The sequence below is a fragment of the Rissa tridactyla genome, chromosome 1 (genome assembly GCF_028500815.1).
Source record: "Rissa tridactyla isolate bRisTri1 chromosome 1, bRisTri1.patW.cur.20221130, whole genome shotgun sequence".
NCBI classification, from domain to species: Eukaryota; Metazoa; Chordata; class Aves; order Charadriiformes; family Laridae; genus Rissa; species Rissa tridactyla.
This window is the reverse complement of record NC_071466.1, coordinates 189,423,659-189,443,726: the sequence shown is the minus strand read 5'-3', so window position 1 is coordinate 189,443,726 and position 20,068 is coordinate 189,423,659. Positions and strand designations below refer to the sequence as shown.

At 37.7% G+C, this 20,068-nt stretch overlaps 1 protein-coding gene across 3 annotated transcripts in view; it reads left to right on the top strand.

Annotated features, from left to right (window-relative positions):
* Positions 1–20,068, top strand: part of DOCK4 (dedicator of cytokinesis 4) — a 254,671-nt gene that overhangs the window by 146,533 nt on the left and 88,070 nt on the right. For all 3 annotated transcript variants that reach the window (XM_054197685.1, XM_054197676.1, XM_054197691.1), the window contains 4 exons: positions 11,998–12,122; positions 13,738–13,900; positions 15,499–15,605; positions 16,278–16,434. In XM_054197685.1, the coding sequence (XP_054053660.1) occupies positions 11,998–12,122; positions 13,738–13,900; positions 15,499–15,605; positions 16,278–16,434 (552 nt within the window). The remainder of the gene's footprint in view (positions 1–11,997; positions 12,123–13,737; positions 13,901–15,498; positions 15,606–16,277; positions 16,435–20,068) is intronic.

Genomic DNA, 20,068 nt, shown 5'->3' with positions numbered 1-20,068 from the left:
GGAGTATCCTCTGCTTTCCAAATCCTATTTTAATACTTTTTTAAAGCTTTGATCCTATCTACCAAAGGATTTATCATTTCTACAAGTCACTGGAGAAAACAAAGATACTAATACATGACTACATACTTGGTTAGACAAGTGCAAGGAACTTCTATATTGTTTTCCTTCTCCTTCCCATCTCCTCTGTCTTATTTTCTTGGTTCATTAGGAACTGAAGGAAAAATAGAAGAGAACTATGGAAAGGGAAGAAAAGCCAGAATTTAAATGGACTTCCCTTGTTTTAATGTCTCTGGAAGTGGATAACAGAGAAAAGGGTCTTCTGCAGTTTATAGTATTTGGAAGAGTAAGCTGGCTTTCTTTTGAGCATAGAAAAAGTAGCAGTGATGCGTGTGAAGTGTATACAAGGATAGTTACGGCTTGGAAGTCTTTCTTCAATAAAACAGATAAGGAACACTCGCAAACTAATAAGTGAATGTTTAGCTCTGTAAAAATAAATGGTCTTTCAAAATTCTGTTGGAAATATTTTTTTTTTATATTGTAGCTATCCAAAATCAACAGGTCAAAGTTTTCTGTTAAAAAAGCTTGAAAGTCTTTTATTCTCCACTTGTTGAAAGTAACTTGTTTTACATCTCATTGTTAAAAGGAAGGGCAAAAAAAGAATTCACAGAACAATTGAGTCTTACCTGGCAGATCTACAATCCATTTCTTAAAGTATTACAGTTTGAGAATCCCTTGTAAAGGACATTTCATTTGCTTAATCAGCTGTTTTCTGATGCATGTTTCTTAGGGCTTGTAGGTAGGGTAACTGAGAAAAGGAATCTGTTTATTCATCTTTGCCTTTGATTTAAATGCCAAAGTTTACTTAATCCAGTAGTAAAAAGGCAGTAGCGTTATCAGTCACCAATGCTCACAAAATTCTAACACATCCAGAGCTGGTGATAAAATATAAACTAGCTAGCAGTATATAATTATTAGAAATGGTCTTATTTCTTTCTGCCCATCCCCCGTCATATACTTAAATTCAGACAAACCCCCCTGCCCCAAATAAGTTTTTGTCAGGTGTCACCCAGAGGGTCCCAATATCAGACCTTTTCTTTGTATGTATATATTTAAGCACTGAGTACAACACTTTCTTATTCTAGAGTCATATGTGAATATTACTTATAAACAGTAATTATTGTGAGTCTATCAAAAGCTCATTGCAAATAGCAAAGTTGTTCTTTGCCACAATAATGAAGAAGTCAAGGTATTGCTACATGGGGAGAAAGCACTGAAGAGACAGCTGACTGGTGGTTGTCATGGTCACCAGTCCATGCCAGTAAGTCTGACACGTGTTCACTGGCACCTTCAAGCATGTCAATGAGATTTGCCCCCTTTCTTAAAAGTGTTGAACACATTTGCTGATAAGCAGTCAGCCACTCTTTTGGTATCTCCTACAATGCAAAACAAAGAAATTGTTTCAATAATGGGATTTCACTTCCTACGGTGATGAAATTTTGTGAAATGCAGTGTGCCTGTATCTTCCTGAGATGATCTGAAGGATGTCCTTCTCTCAGAGAACAGCCTTCTGTACTACGATTTTAACAAATGATGCAAGATTGCTTAACTTGATTCTTTTTTTTTTTTTTTTTTTTTAAATTAAATACGATTCTGGATCATGTGTAAGAAATCAGGAAGGGAAGGCAAGAGACTGGCATGGCTGAGTAAAGACATGCTGGTCAAACTAAAGGGCAAGAAGGAAATGCATAGGCAGTGGAAGCAGGGACAGGTATCCTGGGAAAAGTATAGGGACGTTACCTGGTTACGTAGGGATGGGGTGAGGAAGGCCAAGGCACAGCTGGAGCTGAACTTGGCAAGGCACACAAAGAATAATAAGAAAGGGCTTCTGCAGGTATGTCAGCCAGAAAAGGAAGGTCATGGGACATGGACCTGTTGGAGCGGGTCCAGAGGAGGGCCACAAAGATGCTCAGAGAGGTGGAATACCTCTCCTATGAGGAGAGGCTGAGAGAGTTGGGGTTGTTCAGACTGGAGAAGAGAAATCTCTGGGAAGACCTTTATTGTGGCCTTTCAGTAGTTAAAGGGGACCTACAGGAAAGATGGGGACAGACTTTTTACCAGGGCCTGTAGCAATAGGGCAAGGGGTAATGGCTTTAAACTAAAAGAAGGAAGATTCAGACTACATATAAGGAAGAAATGTTTTACAATGAGGGTGGTGAAACACTGGAGCAGATTTTCTGGAGAAGTGGTAGATGCCTCATGCCTGGAAACATTCAAGGTCAGGTTGGACGGGGCTCTGAGCAACCTGATCTAGTTGAAGATGTCCCTGCTCATTGCGGGGGTGGGTGGGGGAGGTTGGACCTTTAAAGGTCCCTTCCAAGTCAAACCATTCTATGATGCCATGAAACCATCAGATTCTGTGAAATCATCAAAGTTCAACTGCCAGAAAGGCATTAGCAAGAGGTTAGTATTGCCATAGTATTCCAGGACTTAGTCTCTTCCCCCTCCCCACCCCCAAAGTGTATATATTAATAAACATCTACGTTTTCACAGTTAAAGTATTTACAACCTCCTAGTTGTGACTGCTGCAAATATGATCAGCGTGTAGTGTAACTTGTTGAGATAAGGCTAAAACCTGGCGGTCAGTACTGCATCACCCAGACATACGACCACCTACTTTCAAATTGAGCTCTTCTGTCTTATTCCCTGCATTTCTGTAAACTGCTTGTTCTTATCATAACTTCAACTGTGCCAGTTCCAGGTTTACTGGGCTAAAAAGGGAGTAGAAGGTGTTCTGCCCTTGTCTCTTATCTTCCAGATTTGCTCGTTATTGTCATATATCAGCATGGATAGTAACATCATAGAACTTCCTAGCTGCTAAAAGGCACAGCATGAATTGACTCTGAGGGTAGACTAAGGGTCCCTAGTCCTGAGGTCCCCTTCCTCAAGTTAAAATCACCTTCTATGTGTTTTTTGAGATCCTCCCACTGTGACAGTAGCTACACAGCTCTTGTCCCATTCTATAAAGTATTCTAAGGAGCTTTTCTCTAAAACATTTTGCATCCACAAGATTAGCATCCTGGATAATACCATTTTGTCTGTGCCACATCCAGGGATTTTCAGTCCCTACAACTGAAATTGTTTTAAGAGCTGTTCAAGTCATGTTTTAGGTATAAAACAAAGCAACTCATTAGCTTGTATTTTACAGACATATGAATGAACAGGAAGTTTCTCTAAACATAACATGTTTTCTGCTCCTTTCCAATTCATGGTTCTAAAGGACCTATAATTCTGAGCAAGGCTTTCAAAAAAGCAGTTCCTAACAAAAGCTCCGAGTGAGTTGTGTGTAATTATTTTTAAATTAGTGGCTGCTGTCAGGACAGTTTAGATTTGCACACTGAAAGCTATAACTATCAGAGGTGCTATCTTATTCAAATACAATCACGCTGTGTTTTGTTACAGTACTAAATAATCAAATTAGAATTTATTTCACTAGAAAGCTTTTCAAGGATAGCTGGCGAACTAAAGTATTTTTTCTTTCTAATAAAGACAGCTACCTTTGATCTTTGACATCTATCTTCAGCTTGAAAACCTTGTTCAATATTAATATACTACAAGAAATTCTGCAGTTCTAAATGTGGTTGGAATATGAGAAATGTCTTGTTATTATAGTACTTGTGTTGCAATTGTAACTCACAGCTTCCTCAGTGTAAGTTTAAAAACAGTTTTGTGATGAAGGATCATTACTTTGACACTTAGGTACAAATGTTTCCAGAAAAATAAAAGAACAAACAGTACATTCATATAAATGTTCTCTTGATGCTTATCCTGATCTGACCTTCTCCACACTAGAGATTACCAGTTTTGCTCCTGTCATCTGAGGTTCAGTGGGAGCATTCAGACCTCTCTGAGCTGTGCGAAGCTTTCACGTAGGTCCCATAGCTGGGAGTACACCCTGTGAGCAGCAGCAGACCAGTGCTTGTACGCAGGTCCTGAATAGTGATGATGCAGCCTCCTATCTATAAAGGAAAGGGAGCCTGCTGAGCCATCCCATAATGAAACTGTGCGGTGGAGATAATAGGACCCCTGAGCATGTATTGTCATCTCCAACCTGAAAATTACTCCTGGCTCTTTTCTCTTTACTAGTTACTTAGAATTTGTGTTTTATAACTGTCAAGTTCAGGACGGCTGAATCACAGAATCATCTAGGTCAGAAGGGACCTTTAAGATCATCGAGTCCAACCATCAACCTAATACTGACAAAACCACCACTAAACCATGTCCCTCAGCACCACATCTACCCATCTTTTAAATACCTCCAGGGATGGCGATTCCACCACTTCCCTTGGCAGCCTATTCCAATGTTTGATAACCTTAATTTGATTTTTCCTAATATCCAAGCTAAACCTCCCCTGGCGTAACTTGAGGCCATTTCCTCTTATCCTATCACTCATTACTTGTTAGAAGAGACCGACGCCCCGCCTTGCTACAACCTCCTTTCAGGTAGTTGTAGAGAGCGATAAGGTGTCCCCTAAGCATCCTTTTCTCCAGGGTAAACAACCCCAGTTCCCTCAGCCACTCCTCATAAGACTCGTTCTCTAGACCCTTCACCAGCTTTTTTGTCCTTCTCTGGACCCTCTCCAGCACGTCAGTATCTTTCTTGTAGTGACCTCCATTAGTTAAGTGTGTCCTCCAGCAGTCTGTCTTGCGTTTGTTTTGCGACTTTCATTGGCCTTTCCTCCTGCACCTTGTAATTACCTCTTTCATGTAATTGCTGCTCATCAGGGCTCTGTTCTCTGCTCCTATTCAGCCCTTGGACATTTCATTGCTAGTTGGATTAAAGTCACGAAGCTTCTTCCATTTCTTCTTGGGTCAGAAACCTTAAGCTGTAACGTTTCTGGTTAGCACCTTCATATCTGGGGCAAGAAAGGTTTGGAGTTTTTCCTCTCTCAGTCTGTAAATAGTGCTTTGAAGATATTTTTGCCAGGTCAAAGCTGAAATTTATTGGCAGGACCATATGAAGAGGCAGGTCCTGCCAATGCTGTGCTGTACACATTTTCATTTAACAACTCAGACATTTCAATTCAGCACCTTTCACGTACAATTAAATTCACTTACTGTAGTAAATGTCCCTGCAGAATATGCACTTAACACTTGTGCTGCATGGGAAAGTTAAGGCTATATAATCATCCACATCACTGCAGCTTTCTGTTTGGGTTTTTTTTTAATGGAACTTCAATTTCCATATAGCTCTAGCCCTCACTTCATAGTTAGAAGTTCTCGTAGGAATGCTTCAGTCTGTAGCTTTTAATATTTAAAAAATACTTAATATTTAAAAATCTGGTCAGCGACATGTACAGTGGGATTGAGTGCACCCTCAGCAAGTTTGACAATGACACCAAGCTGCGTGGCATGGTCGACATACTGGAGGGAAGTGATGCCATCCAGAGGGACCTTGACAGGCTGGAGAGGTGAGCCCATGTGAACCTCATGAAGTTCAACAAGGCCAAGTGCAAGGTCCTGCACGTGGGTGGGGGAAATCCCAAGCACAAATACAGGCTGGACGGAGAATGGATTGAGAGCAGCCCTGAGGAGAAGGGCTTGGGGGTGTTGGTAGATGAGAAGCTCAACCTGAGCTGGCAATGTGTGCTCACAGCCCAGAAAACCAACTGTATCCTCAGCTGCATGCCAAGAAGCACGGCCAGAAGGTCGAGGAAAGTGATTCGGCCCCTCTGCTCTGCCCTGACCCCACCTGGAGTACTGCATCCAGATCTGGACCCCCCAACATAAGAAGGACATGGACCTGTTGGAGCGAGTCCAGAGGAGGGCCACGAAGATGATCAGAGGGCTGGAGCACCTATGCTATGAGGACAGGCTAAGACAGTTGGGGTTTTTCAGCCTGGAGAAGAGAAGGCTCTGGGAAGACCTTACTGTGGCCTTTCAATACTTAAAGGAGGCTTGTAAGAAAGATGGGGACAGAGTTTTTAGCAGGGCCTGTTGTGATAGGACAAGGGGTAATGGTTTTAAACTGGAAGAGGGTAGATTTAAATTAGCTATTAGGAAGAAATTCTTCCTAATGGCACAGACATTGTGAGACACTGGCACAGGTTGCCCGGAGAAGCTGTGGATGCCCCATCCCTGGAAGCGTTCAAGGCCAGGCTGGATGGGGCTTTGAGCAACCTGGTCTAGTGGGAGGTGTCCCTGCCCATGGCAGGGGGGTTGGAACTAGGTGATCTCTAAGGTCCCTTCCAACCCGAACCATTCCATGATTCGCCAAATAGGTGAAATAATAGGGTGCTAAAGTAGTACCAAAGTGTTGGGGCTAATGGTTACTTCTGTAATTAGGACAGAATGTATTTTCAGTGCATTGCATTATTGTCTGAAGTAAGATCAACATCTTGCCTAGATATGTTTTTTGATCCTCACAGTTCTTCCACTTTTCCAAGAGACAGCCTATTACTTCCTACTCTTATGGGGACCAACACCAGCCTTTTTTTTTTTTCCCCCTGCTTTGTTGTTTGTTATCTGATACCCAATGTACAACAACCTTCTGCCTTACCTAATGTTGCTTGTAACGTGTTAACCTCATTTTTTATCAGGACAGTGGCTAGAAAGTAGCTGTGCCAAGATAAGCAGCTTTTTAAGCAGTGAAGTGACTCAGACAACACAGAAATGCAACACATGGTTTCTTTAATTTGCTTTTCTTCAGCTTCTGTTGACTCAGCCCATAACCCACATGTCTAGAAATGCTCTTCACCTCTAAGGAGACCTAGGTGGTTTAGCTTCACAAAACATGTTTCATGATCTTAGTGTGTGTGGTTCACCATTTTATAGTCTTTTTTTACCCAGAAAACTGTATTTCAGTCCTAGACAAAGCTAACTTGTAATGAGGTTTGACCCTATAATGGTTAACAGCATGACTAACTGGATGTTGACATCCACATGTTCATTGCACAGTCCAGAAGCGCTGGTGAATTCAGAAAGCTTAAAGAAAGTGTCACAACAGGAGTCAGAGGATGGAGGTGCTCTATAAGAACAGGGAAAATGAGCTGCCCTTTCTTTTGAAAGAAATGCTTTCAAATGATCTAGATCTTTCATACCACACAACTTCATTATAGGTAGAGATAGGTTTGTCACCTTAAAGTTGAGCATAATTTTTTATATTGTTTTCAGTTGCTTATTGCTGTACCAAACTTGATGCTGAAAATAACCAGTGGATGTTTCCACTGAAACAGACTCAGAAAAGAGACTTGTATTTCTCAACATGGATATAAGCTGGAAAAAGTCTGTTGCTTTTTTAATCATGTTTAAAGTCTCATCATATCTGGTTGAGATTCAATCCTGTAGGCATGTTTTCAACCAGTAATTAAAGTCTGATGTACTATACTATATAAGATGTGCTTCTCTTGTTTCTGTGTAAATTCTTCACGTTTGATCAAGTATAAGACCGTGTAAAAACCTAAGTACGCATACACCTAGGAGAGATTTATTTGAGTCATGCAAATACTTTAGCTGAGATACCATTTGTACTCACCAAAATCTACCTTATAACTCGAATATTCAGCAGGACTTTCCCTTTCAGTGCTACTTGTAGCTGTAATGGCCCCTCTGAGTGAAAACAAGATGATTTAATCTCTCAGAATTATCTGTCTGGTATACTGGTTAAGGCAAAGATCCCATAGAAAAATGGTGCATATTCTTGTAATCAACTATGTAATTGCAGATGCTGTAAATTAAAAAGAGCAGTTAAAGGAATATAGATAAATTCTACAATTTGCTGATGTCTGAATGCTTTATAGAGGAAGTTGGAGTTGTTTTTACTGCACGAGGGGCCATAAAAGAATGCCCTCACTTTGTTTTACACAGACAGTCTTGGTTTTTTGGAGAGAGAATTTCTGTTACGGAAGATTGAAGCAATGGAATTTCTACATTGAAGGAGTAAAAGTGATTAAGATATCTCCAGAGCAATACATTGAGAGTGAAATAATTTTTACATTTGGATCCAAGTATATTTGTATAAGTTTTTATTATAATTTTCTTTCCTTTTTCCTTTCCAGAGTGAAGTCTACTTTCCAAATCCATTTTCTTTTTTACAGTCAGCTATTTTCTGATAAGGCTTTGTGCTTGATTTTTGCAACCCCTTTGACTTTTCGATCTTACAAGCTTTTACCTTTAATATGTTCGTACAAATATTGTGCATAAGATTTGTTAGGAGCATGGCTTTAAGTTCTTAATGTTCCAGCACAGTTATCTAAACTGTGCAAGTTCAATATAGTTGTTTTTTTTACGTTTTGGTTGCAAGTTGTGATATTTTTTAAACCAAAAGTGAAATATGTGTGAGTACAAGTCCAGACACAAGGCCAAATTTAAACCCAACCCTACATTTTTCTAAAGATTATAAGATGTCAGATATGTCACATACTTTGAGAAAAGGAAGCTGCTGTTATATCTGCCTGATTAGACTGTACCCTTGATATATAGCCCATAGTTTACATTCTTTTTGATTAATTTTCCAGTCTATTGCAGTTATTTCCCTTACATATAAAGTATTGTTGTTATTCATATAGCGTGAGTGGCTTAGTTTTCTCTTGGATTTAATTTGCCTTGCATGATAACGGAGAAGATCTGGCATTTTCTTTTAAGAACATGATTCACATGTCTTGATTTGCTCTGAGAGGTTGAAGACAGAGTAGAGCTTCCTGAATGGATGTAGACCAGAACAAAATTCATGTGAACTATCCTCTCATGATACTGATTAAAACTCTGCCAAGGTTTTGTAAGAGGAGAACAGGACAGTATTTGTGAAAGTACATCCTACTCCTGTGTCTTTTTTTCCCTGGGATTTGATTTCTTCTGGTAATTAAAAAGGTGCAACTCAATGGGCTTGGATTTTTTTTAAAAACCTTAAGATGCAGACACCGTTTTTGAAAGCCCACTTAACTTCTGTGAAGCTCTAATTACTTCTTTTAGAAATGCTTTCTCATTTTTGTATAGAAGCATAGAATGGTTTGGGTTGGAAGGTATCTTTAAATATCAATTTTAAAGATCAATCTCATCATCCCTGCTCCCCCTCGTGGGCAGGGACATCTTTCACTAGACCAGGCTGCTCAAAGCCCCATCCAACCTGGCCTTGAACACTTCCAATGATAGGGCATCCACAACTTCTCTGCACAACCTGTTCCACAGTCATTTTCATTTAAATGCTCAACATTTTACTCTTTTTAAAAAGGAAAAAATATGATTTTCACTGAGTTTCATCCAGGATGGTCATGAAATTTGTGGTGGAAATGGTTGTTTGGTTATGTTTCTGTGAAGACCCCGTGGAAAATTGAAATAATTCCTTGCTGGTGAATAACAATAATGACTGAATGTAGCACAAATGCATATAGAATTTGAGTTAACCTTTAAAGAGGAATTGCTGCAACTATAAGTTGTGTGCTAAAATCAGTTATATAACAAAGCTCCTCTTTTTGTTTATTGTGTGTCGTCATTTTTTCTGAATGTAGACTTTTGAAAGCGACCAGTTGCCAGCACTAACTAGAACCGATCCCAGTACAAGTGTATGCTAAGCAAGGACTCAACATATTGCATGCTTTTTGGTAACCGTACTGTACTGGCTTCTGAAACTTTTACAATAAAATATTACTGCAATGTGGAAATAATCATAATCTAGTAGTTTTTAATTTGTGACGTGAATAAACATACGAACAGCTTTACTGATTCAGATTTAGGGCCCATCTAGCTAGACAGACATCTAAGGAAGAGTAAGAACTGAACATGCATATATGCATATATGGTAACTACCCCCCCGATGCTCTCCCAGCCTCCAGCTATTTTCAGCTCAAGGGATTTCCTGAGCTGCTTGCGATTGTCTGTTTCATATCCTTTAGTGGATCTTGCTTCCATGACTTCTCCGTTCTTCCCTTGAACCCTTATACATTTTTTACGTTCACAACATCCTTTGGAAAGGTTTCGGTTTGTGTTTGTTTTTTGTTTTGGCATTGCTTTTGTGTTTGGTTGTTGGGAGTTTTTTTGGTTTGTTTTTTTTTTTTTTTTTTTACAAGTCTTTCTGTCCATTACCTGAATAACCACCACCTTTTGCTTATTTTGAACCTGGTTTCCACCAGGAACCAGAGATTGATTCAATGATTGCACACACTTATTTAGCTCTTGCATCCTTGACTTCACACAAAAGTCTTAAGTGAATACCATCTGGTCCTGGTATTTCTTTCTGTTCATTCTGCTTAGCTGTACTCCAGCCTCTGTCCATAGTTGTTTCAGAAGATAATTGATAATAAGGTACTACAATGGCACATTTCCCCCTTCTTTTATTTTTATGGGCATGGTTCTTGAGGGCTTCATAATACAGCAGTTTCCTCTTTTGCCATTTTTTTTTTTTTTGCCATTGGCAATGGTTTAGATTGTACTTTGGAGGAATCATTTAATTATTTTGCATACAGTGATGAAATAATGTTATAAAAATATTAGAAGACTGCAGGAAGATCCTTGTTTCTGGTACTTAAAAGTCACTGGAGAGTTGCACGTGGTAAAATAAATGCAAGAAATGTGAAATGAGTATCCTGGAAAGTTCAAGCAGGTCAAATTCTGCTTGCACATTAAAATGAAATCAGAAATTGAAGATACACTAATTATTTATCAGTTACATATCTTTTGATTAACTTTACACACAGTACAAGTATCCATCTCATGTTTGACTTCTAAGTGGTACTCCTATAAGTACTCAGAACTGTCATACTTGATTTCTTTTCACCAGTGAAAGTCTGCTTTATTATTTCCCATTATGCTAAACTTGGTTTTCACTAGATGAAAGCATATATTCTCAATTTCTTTTTCTACCAAATCTAGAAATTAGAATTTTAGAAAATGTTATGGTGCTTGTTCGTCCTTCATTTTTCTAGTGTTTCACAAGCGAAGGCCAATTGCTTCCAAGCAGGTCTACTAATGTTTGTCCAGAGATAGATTAGTTTACACTTTTTAGAAATAGATTTAGCATCTTCAAACAGAACAGGGACTTCCCTACCGTGCCACTCCAGTCACCGCCACTACTGCTTCTTCCTCCCTCCCTCCCTCCCCCTCCCAACTGCCAAACAATCTTTCTTCCTTTCATCAACGATGAATTTTGTGTCAATTGAAACTAAAATAAAATTACCATTGATCTCATCCAGAAGATCTGGTTACCATCTGACAGAATACTTAGCATGTTAATGTATTAACAAGCAAAGAATTTCAATTTAAACATGCTAGCAGTATTTAATAACGTGTACGTAACACGGGTGGTGCCTGTATTGGATTTGCAGTTTGAATGTGTTGATGAAGATTTTAAATTCTCAGAAGCCTTTCCAATAACCAAAAAATACGCTAACTAAGCTAACTTTTTTGCTAGAAAACTTCAGAACACCCTGCCGGTGTAAAATGTGTTGAGGTCTTTTACATCAGAAAGACAGATTTGAATGCTAGGAATCTGGGAAGCCTGCCCTTCTAATGGCAAGAACTTCAACCTCTTGGCTTTTTGCTTCTTCAAAGTAATGCACTTTCTTTTGAGATTAAGTGTAAAAAAGTTGTAATTAGTTCTTGAAGGAGACATTTAACAGAGAAATATAAAGATTACAAATAAATAAATAAATAAAACCCCAAATTAATATCGCCTTAGATTAAAAGAGGAACTAAATGAGGTGAAGCTAGACACCAGCTTCGGTGTAGCTGGAGATGCCACTGTAAAGACCCAAAAGAGCTAAAAGATAAATTAAAGCCCCTAGAATTGGTTCAATATGGCAGATAATGTCTTGGGCTTTTAGAGGGAAGCTTTGTTGGTTTTCTTGGTTTATGAAAACAAATTATATTCTTTAAAATCCAAAAAGACTCATAAATTGTGGGTGTGATACTATCTGTTGTTTGGAAGAGAAGGTGAAAGTCTGCTAAAAGCAAAAAGTAAGCAAGTTGAACTGACTTTTGCATACTTTGTGTTTGGTTTTTTTATAGGTGAAATGAGGAATGATTTATATATCACGGTAGAAAGAGGAGAATTTGAGAAAGGAGGGAAAAGTGTGGCCAGAAATGTGGAAGTGACAATGCATGTCGTGGACAGCAGTGGTCAAATTCTAAAGGTATCTTTGTTGTATATTTTTCCTTTCTGTAGTTAATTTTGATACACTTTTTCAGATGTAAATCATTTGTGGCATTATTTGAAGAGTACAAAAGTGCTTTGGAAAGGTCATGTTTATCTTTTGCTGTCTTTAGATATTCAAAGTATTTCCACTTTGCTTAAAGCCTTTATGAAAATGCATGTTTGTTTTATTTCTATGATCAATTATGTGATTCAGATAAACACCTATAAATGCCAACTAAATAACTAATGATTCCATTAAGACACTGGAAAATGTTGAAGCAAGATCAAGTTTTGGAGAGTTTTTATTTCATAATAATTCTTAGTAGGTATGCGTTTCCTCATGTTACACAGAATATGTTTTGATTGTTTTCAATTTTTTGTCTGATATTAATAAATCAGAGATCCTTGATGAAAAAATCACCAACATGTGTCAATAAAAGAATAAATTAGTGTCCCTTCAAATCTGATTGCATGCTTCTGGTGATAGTTTACAAACAGGCACTCTTTTATATTTTAATTATTAATAGATGACACTCTCAGATTTTTTTCTGCCCCAAAAGATTTCTGTTCACCTTCAACCTTTTCCATACATATTTAGCATCTTTTTTTTTTTTTCTTTTTATTCGAAAGTACATTTTTCACATGTTCTGCGTGATATTGAGGAAAAGTGAAGAAAGGCTAACACAAATAGTCTGGTGCAAATTGTGTGTGTGTATTTGTATATGTGAAGTGAGATTGTGCATATAAATGCATGGCATACAGTGTATGTATGTTTTTGTATATACAAATATATATACTTATGTCTGTGTATATATAGATACCTTTTTTATATATATACACTCATAAAAGATTTATATATATAAGTATATATAAATATTATATATAAAATAGACATATAAAATAATATATATAAATACAAATATATATAAATATTTTATATATATATAAATATTATATATAAAAGGATATTGAAATGCAAAGGTGATCCCTCATAACTGCTGAGGAGAAAAGCTATAGCTTACCTTTCCCACAGAGAATTAATAGATATCCCCAAGTCAGGACTTAGACAAATCCATTTGCCGACTTTGCTATGGAGAGGCTATCATGGATGTGGCAAAGGCAACCAACATGTTGCTTATTCCTAATCAGGGAATCCAAATGTCTTTCTTTTTTCATACTGGGACATATCACTGATAACAGCAGGGTTACAGGTTTATCTCAGAGGACTAAAGATCTTAAGCTTTGTCTCAGTTAAATTGTTGGTTGCTGCTTGGGCATAACACCGGATTGACCGTGCTGTGTCATGGGACTCCACATCGCGTTTGTTGCTTAAGCATTCCTGATCACGCACTTCCCCCTGTATAATACTTCTATTCTCATCGGTGTGGAAGATTCTTGGGTTTTTTTTCTAATCAGCAAATATTAACATATTAACAATATTAAAGTACTACTATTTTTGTGGGGTTTAAGATTTTGAGCATTATACCACACGTGAAATTTATGATATGAATGTAAATATTAAATAGTCTTCCTTGTAAGAACAGCCCTTGAATGATATCTTACCAGTCATCTAATCTGCCTTTAATCTCTAATCAATACTTTTTCTTCATTAGGATTTTATCTCATTCGGCTCTGGAGAGCCACCAGCCAGCGAGTACCATTCCTTTGTGCTTTATCACAACAATGGTCCCAGATGGGCTGAGCTGCTGAAACTTCCTATTCCTGTGGATAAATTCAGAGGAGCACACATCCGCTGTGAATTCCGGCACTGTTCCAGTAAGTACTGCTTGCGACTTCTGCTAGTCCTCTCCCTTACAGCTGCAGTCAGCACATGAGTTGCCATAATACCTCAGGAAAAAGAACAGCTGCATGAACTTTCTCTGTAATGCTTTCATGACACAGCCTCTCAGGTTTGCAGCTCTCCTTGGTGTGGAACTCAGTGCTTTGGTAAAGCCTAAATAGCAGACGAAACCAGTCTAGATTTATTAAGTAGAAATAGAAACATTGCAGCTGCAAACGTAAACAGAATTTCAGAGAAACTCAAAATGCAAATTTAGGATCTACCTGGAGAATTATCCAAAATTAAACCTGTTCCTTAGTACACATTTAGCAATCCAGCCAATGGGAAATGTATGTAGATATATCATGGTCAAAGAACATCACTTTTGTACTGGCTTTTTTTTTTTTTTTTTTTACTTATAAAATTCCAAAATTCTCTAAACATTCTGAACAATTTTAGAGATTATTTTGCAGTTAAAATTGAGGTCTGGCTCCACGTTCTGCATACCAAGTCATGTGAGACAGGATTCATAGCTATGGTGCTGACTGCTGTCGAGCTTGTAGAGAAAGGTGGACAAAATTGGACGTCTTTTAAACTGCTGCTGTTTGGCTCTTTTTGGTGATAGATAAAGCAAGATTTGATTATTTAGATTGCCTTTGTGTAAAGTGGCACACAAATTAAGTGATAGTATAATTAGATTTGGGGTACATAAACTAACCTGTAACGAACAGGTAATATAGGAAGAAATTTGCATTGATTTCTTTTTAAGATAACTTTTATAAGCTATGAAGTAATAAAGGAAAAACATCAGTGGTGTGTTTCAAACAGATGATACATTTTTGTACGATCTTTCCCCATGCAGTACAAGTTGGATGTTTTTGTTATGATTGCCTACCACCACCCCAAATGTGCTAAACCCAGACTCAAAAGTCATTTATCAACACATTTGATGAAAGATGGGTTGATTTTCAATAGTGTTCAGCATCTGTACTCATTGGCTGCAGTCAAGTCTGTGCTATCTCAGTGTTGTGTAGTCTGCTTCACATTTAGGTGATAGGTGAGTTGTGGAATTTGAGCTTAGGCTCCCAAGTTTGAAAATGTTATCTGCTGTCTAGCCTTCGTGTAAGGAACCGTGACATCTTCAGTCGTATCTGTAGAGGCAGATGCCTTATTTGAAAATGGAAGTGCAGTGTAGCCTGAGGCTGACCTAAAATGGAGACCAGTAGATAGAAGCTGCTATAGAGGATAATTGTCACAAAGAACCCCTTTCTCTTCATGTTGGACTGGCTAGGTCATATTCATTTGGGTTTCCTAGCATGCTCTGTATCGCTAAGACTGTATATTTGGTGGCTTCCATTATTTGTTGTTAATAAATACCAAATCATTCCAGAATACTGCTTTCTGATTTACAGTGAGATAAAAGAAACCATTACAGGAAATAATGTCCAAATCTGAAAAGAAATTTAAGATAATCTTAGTCTGACTAGCTGCAAATAGCTTCCACTATACTTTCTTATGTTGTATTATATCCATTTATTTTGTCTAAAATGTTTAATATTAACTTTAAATGCTGCTATTTACACATGTATTTCAGCAAAAGAAAAGGGTGAGAAGAAGTTGTTTGGCTTTTCTTTCGTGCCCCTGATGCAGGAAAATGGGAGGACTCTGCCAGATGGCACCCACGAACTCATTGTACACAAGGTAATTTGAATTAGTAATCATTAGCTGTAATGATTCCTCTGGAACGTACTTCAAGTGCCCAGAAACATTAGGTTGAGAAAGTCTGTATTCATTACCGAATGAGTGATAATCTTGTCACCATTAAAATATCCGTTGCTGATTGCTTAATATTAAGCTTCCTGTGACAAATTGCAATTGAATCTAGGTATGCATTTCAGTGCACTGGTTTTACTAAACCTTCCTGTTATATAATGGATTTCACAAAGGTAAGTTTAACTAAAACACACTAAGTGAACCCCATGATACCCTCTAACCGCATTGCTGAAGCTGGAAAGTCAAGCAAGCTTGTTTACGCAGATTGACTCAATGTTACCATTTTTAGAGATATTTCAGTTTTGTTGAGTTTTTGTTTCCACATTTAACAGTTATCTCTTTGTTCAGAGGATTTGATGTCCTCCCAGATAACTTTTAGATTTTAACACCAAAACTTGTACCTGTTCATTCAACGTATCCTCTGCAAATTTATTATACTTCGGTGTCGGATGTGAAGCTATGATCTAAAACAAAGGTTGTAACAGGCATAGTGAAGATTCTTCAATTTTTGGCAGAGAAACAATAATAATTCATATAATTTAAGGATTTGTTCCTTTGTTTTTATGCAGTACAGTTATTTTAACTGGTTTGTTTTCACAGTGTGAAGAAAACACAAACCTTCAGGATTCTGGTCGCTACCTCAAACTCCCCTTTTCAAAGGGAATTTTCCTAGGAAACAACAGCCAAGCAGTAAAAACCACTAAAGAGTCCTTCTGGATTACGTCCTTTCTCTGCTCCACTAAACTCACGCAAAATGGTAGGATACGTTGATTATTTGAAACATGATGAATTCAAATGAGTGTGATAGCTAGCCTTTTCTGTGCCAGGCAAGCATGGATGTACTCAAAAATAACTTATGTTCTATCCATTTTACAAACTGGTTTTCTTCATAATTTTTTCTATCCAGATGGAAACCAATGCAGCATGACAAACCGCTGATTTTAAGTAGTTCAAGAATGCTTTTTAGATTAACATGATATTGGAATCAAATGCAGCACTCTTGGAATCAACTATCAAAACCCAGCTGCTTTACAAAACCTCTTAATCTGTTTGTTGTAGAATTTTTATTAAATACTTATTGTAGACTTTAGGCTCTGGCAGTTTGGTTTTAGTTAGGCACATACTGCTTTTTTGTTTATCACTTTTCTTCCTTTAAGCCAACAAACATTTACTACTACTTAAAGCCATCTTATACGCTAGATATAAGGAGCAGCAGATAGAAATATGTTTGAAAATGTGTTTTCACTCTACCATTGCTCTGTATAAAATTCTTAAGATTCTTGTTTATTTGCCATATTAACTACCATTTGTAATTGAAACAGTTTTCCATGAATTTCTGAATATTGTGTATTTGCTTGGTAATGTGTTTCTGATCATTCTTTGATATCCCCACAGTTTTATATTTTTTTTTCTAAGCTGTTTATCACAGTTTTAAGATCTTGCTTGCGTGTAAATGTCTGTATCTTTACCCTTCTTATATGTATGAAGATAAAATTGCTAATTGCTTGCAAATTGATTATAGGTGTTTAACAGCAACTAGAGCAGCTTTTAAAATTGAAATAATCATCTTAATTTTCACCGTGTAGTAGCAAGTGTCCAAAATAGAACTACGTGCAAATAGTAAAGTGGTCTGTTTCACTGTGCACATTCATTCTGTATTCTCATAGCAATTAGCTCCAAAGTAATAAAAGTTAGCCAATAAAAGATTTCCCCAAAGTTTGCTAATAGGCAATCAGAGACAATTTGCTTCAGTTAAAGGCCTTGATTTAGGAAAACACATGAATCTACTAGTACTTACACATGCATGGAAGTGCTGCCCAGAACTTAAGTATCTCAATGACAAGTCGTTGCGCTATTGTCTGGGATTATAATACTACTTTATTTTCACAGTACAGAAGTTACTTTATACTTAGTCTAAATAGATGTGTGACATAGGGCATAAAATTTCCTTTTTTTTTTAACCATAGTCTGAGTAAGAGGGTGTAGAATATCTGAATAATATTGATCCGCTTTTCAGCTCTCAAAGAGTTAACAATTATTTCAGCAGTACTTCAGAGGGTGGAAATATTTTCAATAGACAGGCTCATATTTTCTCCAAGGATCTTCTTTGGGAAGTTCACCTTGGTGAGTTTCCAAATCCCCATTCTTTTAAACAAAAATTTGCCAAAACCTATTGCATGCTCAGAAAATGAACATAGAGCAAAGCATGTGGATATTTGGTCATGTGAGCATTACTTCAGTTGTCCCTGAGAGAATGTAGCCTATTTATGAAAAAAAAATACACAGTTAGAAAGATCTGTGTATTTAATTTTTTAGTAAACATTTGTATTAGCAGTTTTGAAAACTGCTGATTATTTTTTAATCATTTTTTAAGTCTGGAGATTTTTTCTGAAGTTGTCAGAGATCTGCCTGTGTCTACAAACAATAATGTCCAGCCTGGAAATGAATGGAAAATTATGTTATTGGTCTGGCCATGGGGTGGGGGAGGACCCCGAACCCCGACTTGTAAAGGGTGTGACTGAATTAGGCCACAGCTTTACTAGCTTGCTGGGAAATTTTGCTCAGCTGTCATTCTCTCATTGATTGTTCCCACATGCCATCAGCTCTCATGCATTTTAAAATTATGGGGACTTGGGGAAAGGAGGCTGACTCCCAGTTGTTGGGATCCGTAACTTCCTTACCCTGTGTACTTTGGAGGGGGTTTTAGGATTATTTCCAAACAATTTTCGGAGACTTTCTAACCAGAGGAATCTGTGCGTTCATCAACATATCTCATAAGAACGCATCCTTTTTTAATCTGTATGCCACTTAGCTTTTCCTTAGATTGACTTTTGATCCTGGATAATTAAACAGTTGATGTTAGCAAAAAAGTATACAGCTTTTATATATTACATTCTTACCTGGATAGTCATACTTCATTATTCTAAAAAAACCTCAAAGAGAGAGAGAGAACATAATATTTTTCTACTGAGTAGATATCAGTACAGTCTTATTTAGTTTTTGACATATAGGAGGGATCTCTGCCTGCCAGAGACTCGGGATCCATCCAGCAAGTCAGAATATTTTAGCAAGTTGGCATCCACTCATTTCTCAGCACTGATCGGCGCATCCCCAGTAAAGCAGCTGTTCGTCAGCAGAGCAACATGCCATACAGCACGTCTATTGCAAGGCAGAGGTGTAATCCATCTATCTGCATTTAAAAAAAGCCAAACTGGTGATTAATAAAACAAAAGTAACAGGGGGCATCTTTCCAGAGTGACCCCAGTTTGGAGGGAGTGTTGGAAACCACAGAAGCAGCCTGTTGGAAAAGGAATGCAGATTGCCAGTTCTGGAATTCAGCTTTTTCCTTTTGAAGTGCAGTAGTGCTACACCAGGCCAATTTCGGATGTCTCGGGATTTATAGGAGAGAGATGGAAAGATCATCCCAAACCACTTCCTTATACACATGATCCTAAAACTTTTATTAAACCTAGCACTTTGGATTTAAATTACGGACTTGGAGAAGGGAAGTGTTTTGTTTGGTAGGAATGGTAGATCAGGTGCAGCCTATTTTAAATGTACAAATCTGAGAGGAGAGAAGAGAAGGCATTGGAAATTTTTTCTTCAGCAAAATTTGTCAGCAGCATTGACTTTTTCCCTTTCCCAAAACTATTTTTTCCTAGTGGGCCTATTTTTGGGGGCAATTTTATATTCTCATTTCTTTTAATACATGACGCATTGCTATCCCTTCCCCTTGTGAGTCACATGTCAGATTTTCTATTCGTGTCATTTATGCTTGGGCTATTCGCTAATGTTATCTCAGCAATGTCTTTCCTCCTTAGCATTTCCCTTGAAATAAGTGCTTTGAAGTGAGTGTCTTACATTTCCTTTCTCTTTCTTTTTTAATTGCCCAACAAATCCCTAATTTTGAGTGTCAACTATCTTCCACCAAGTTCCTCCAGCAAACCTGTAAAGAAGTGTTTTTCCTGCTATGAACTGACAGCTTCAGCTCGTCTCGCTACTTCTCAAGTTGAGGCTTAAGCAGAATAAAGTGTAGAAGTCCGTTTAATTATCCAAAAGACAAATGCGGTTCACTGGATTTGTAATGCTTATTTCTTGAAAATTCCTGACAGAAGGAATAATAAGACCTATCATTGGTCCTTGATCTTTGGGAAGTGCCTCTGATGCATGTGTGGGAGCCTTCAGCACTCTTTGTGCAACTCTAGGATCTCTTTTAATCCGAACCATTCCATACTAGCACAGTGTGAAGCAAGACAAAAAAAAGAAATGTATAAATGCATAAAAACAATTAATGCCCACCAAAACCAATTAAGGTAGCAAAATATTAGTGGAATAGTATGTAGGGTGATTGCCATTAACACTTCTGGCAAGATTTGAATATAGGTGGAGAT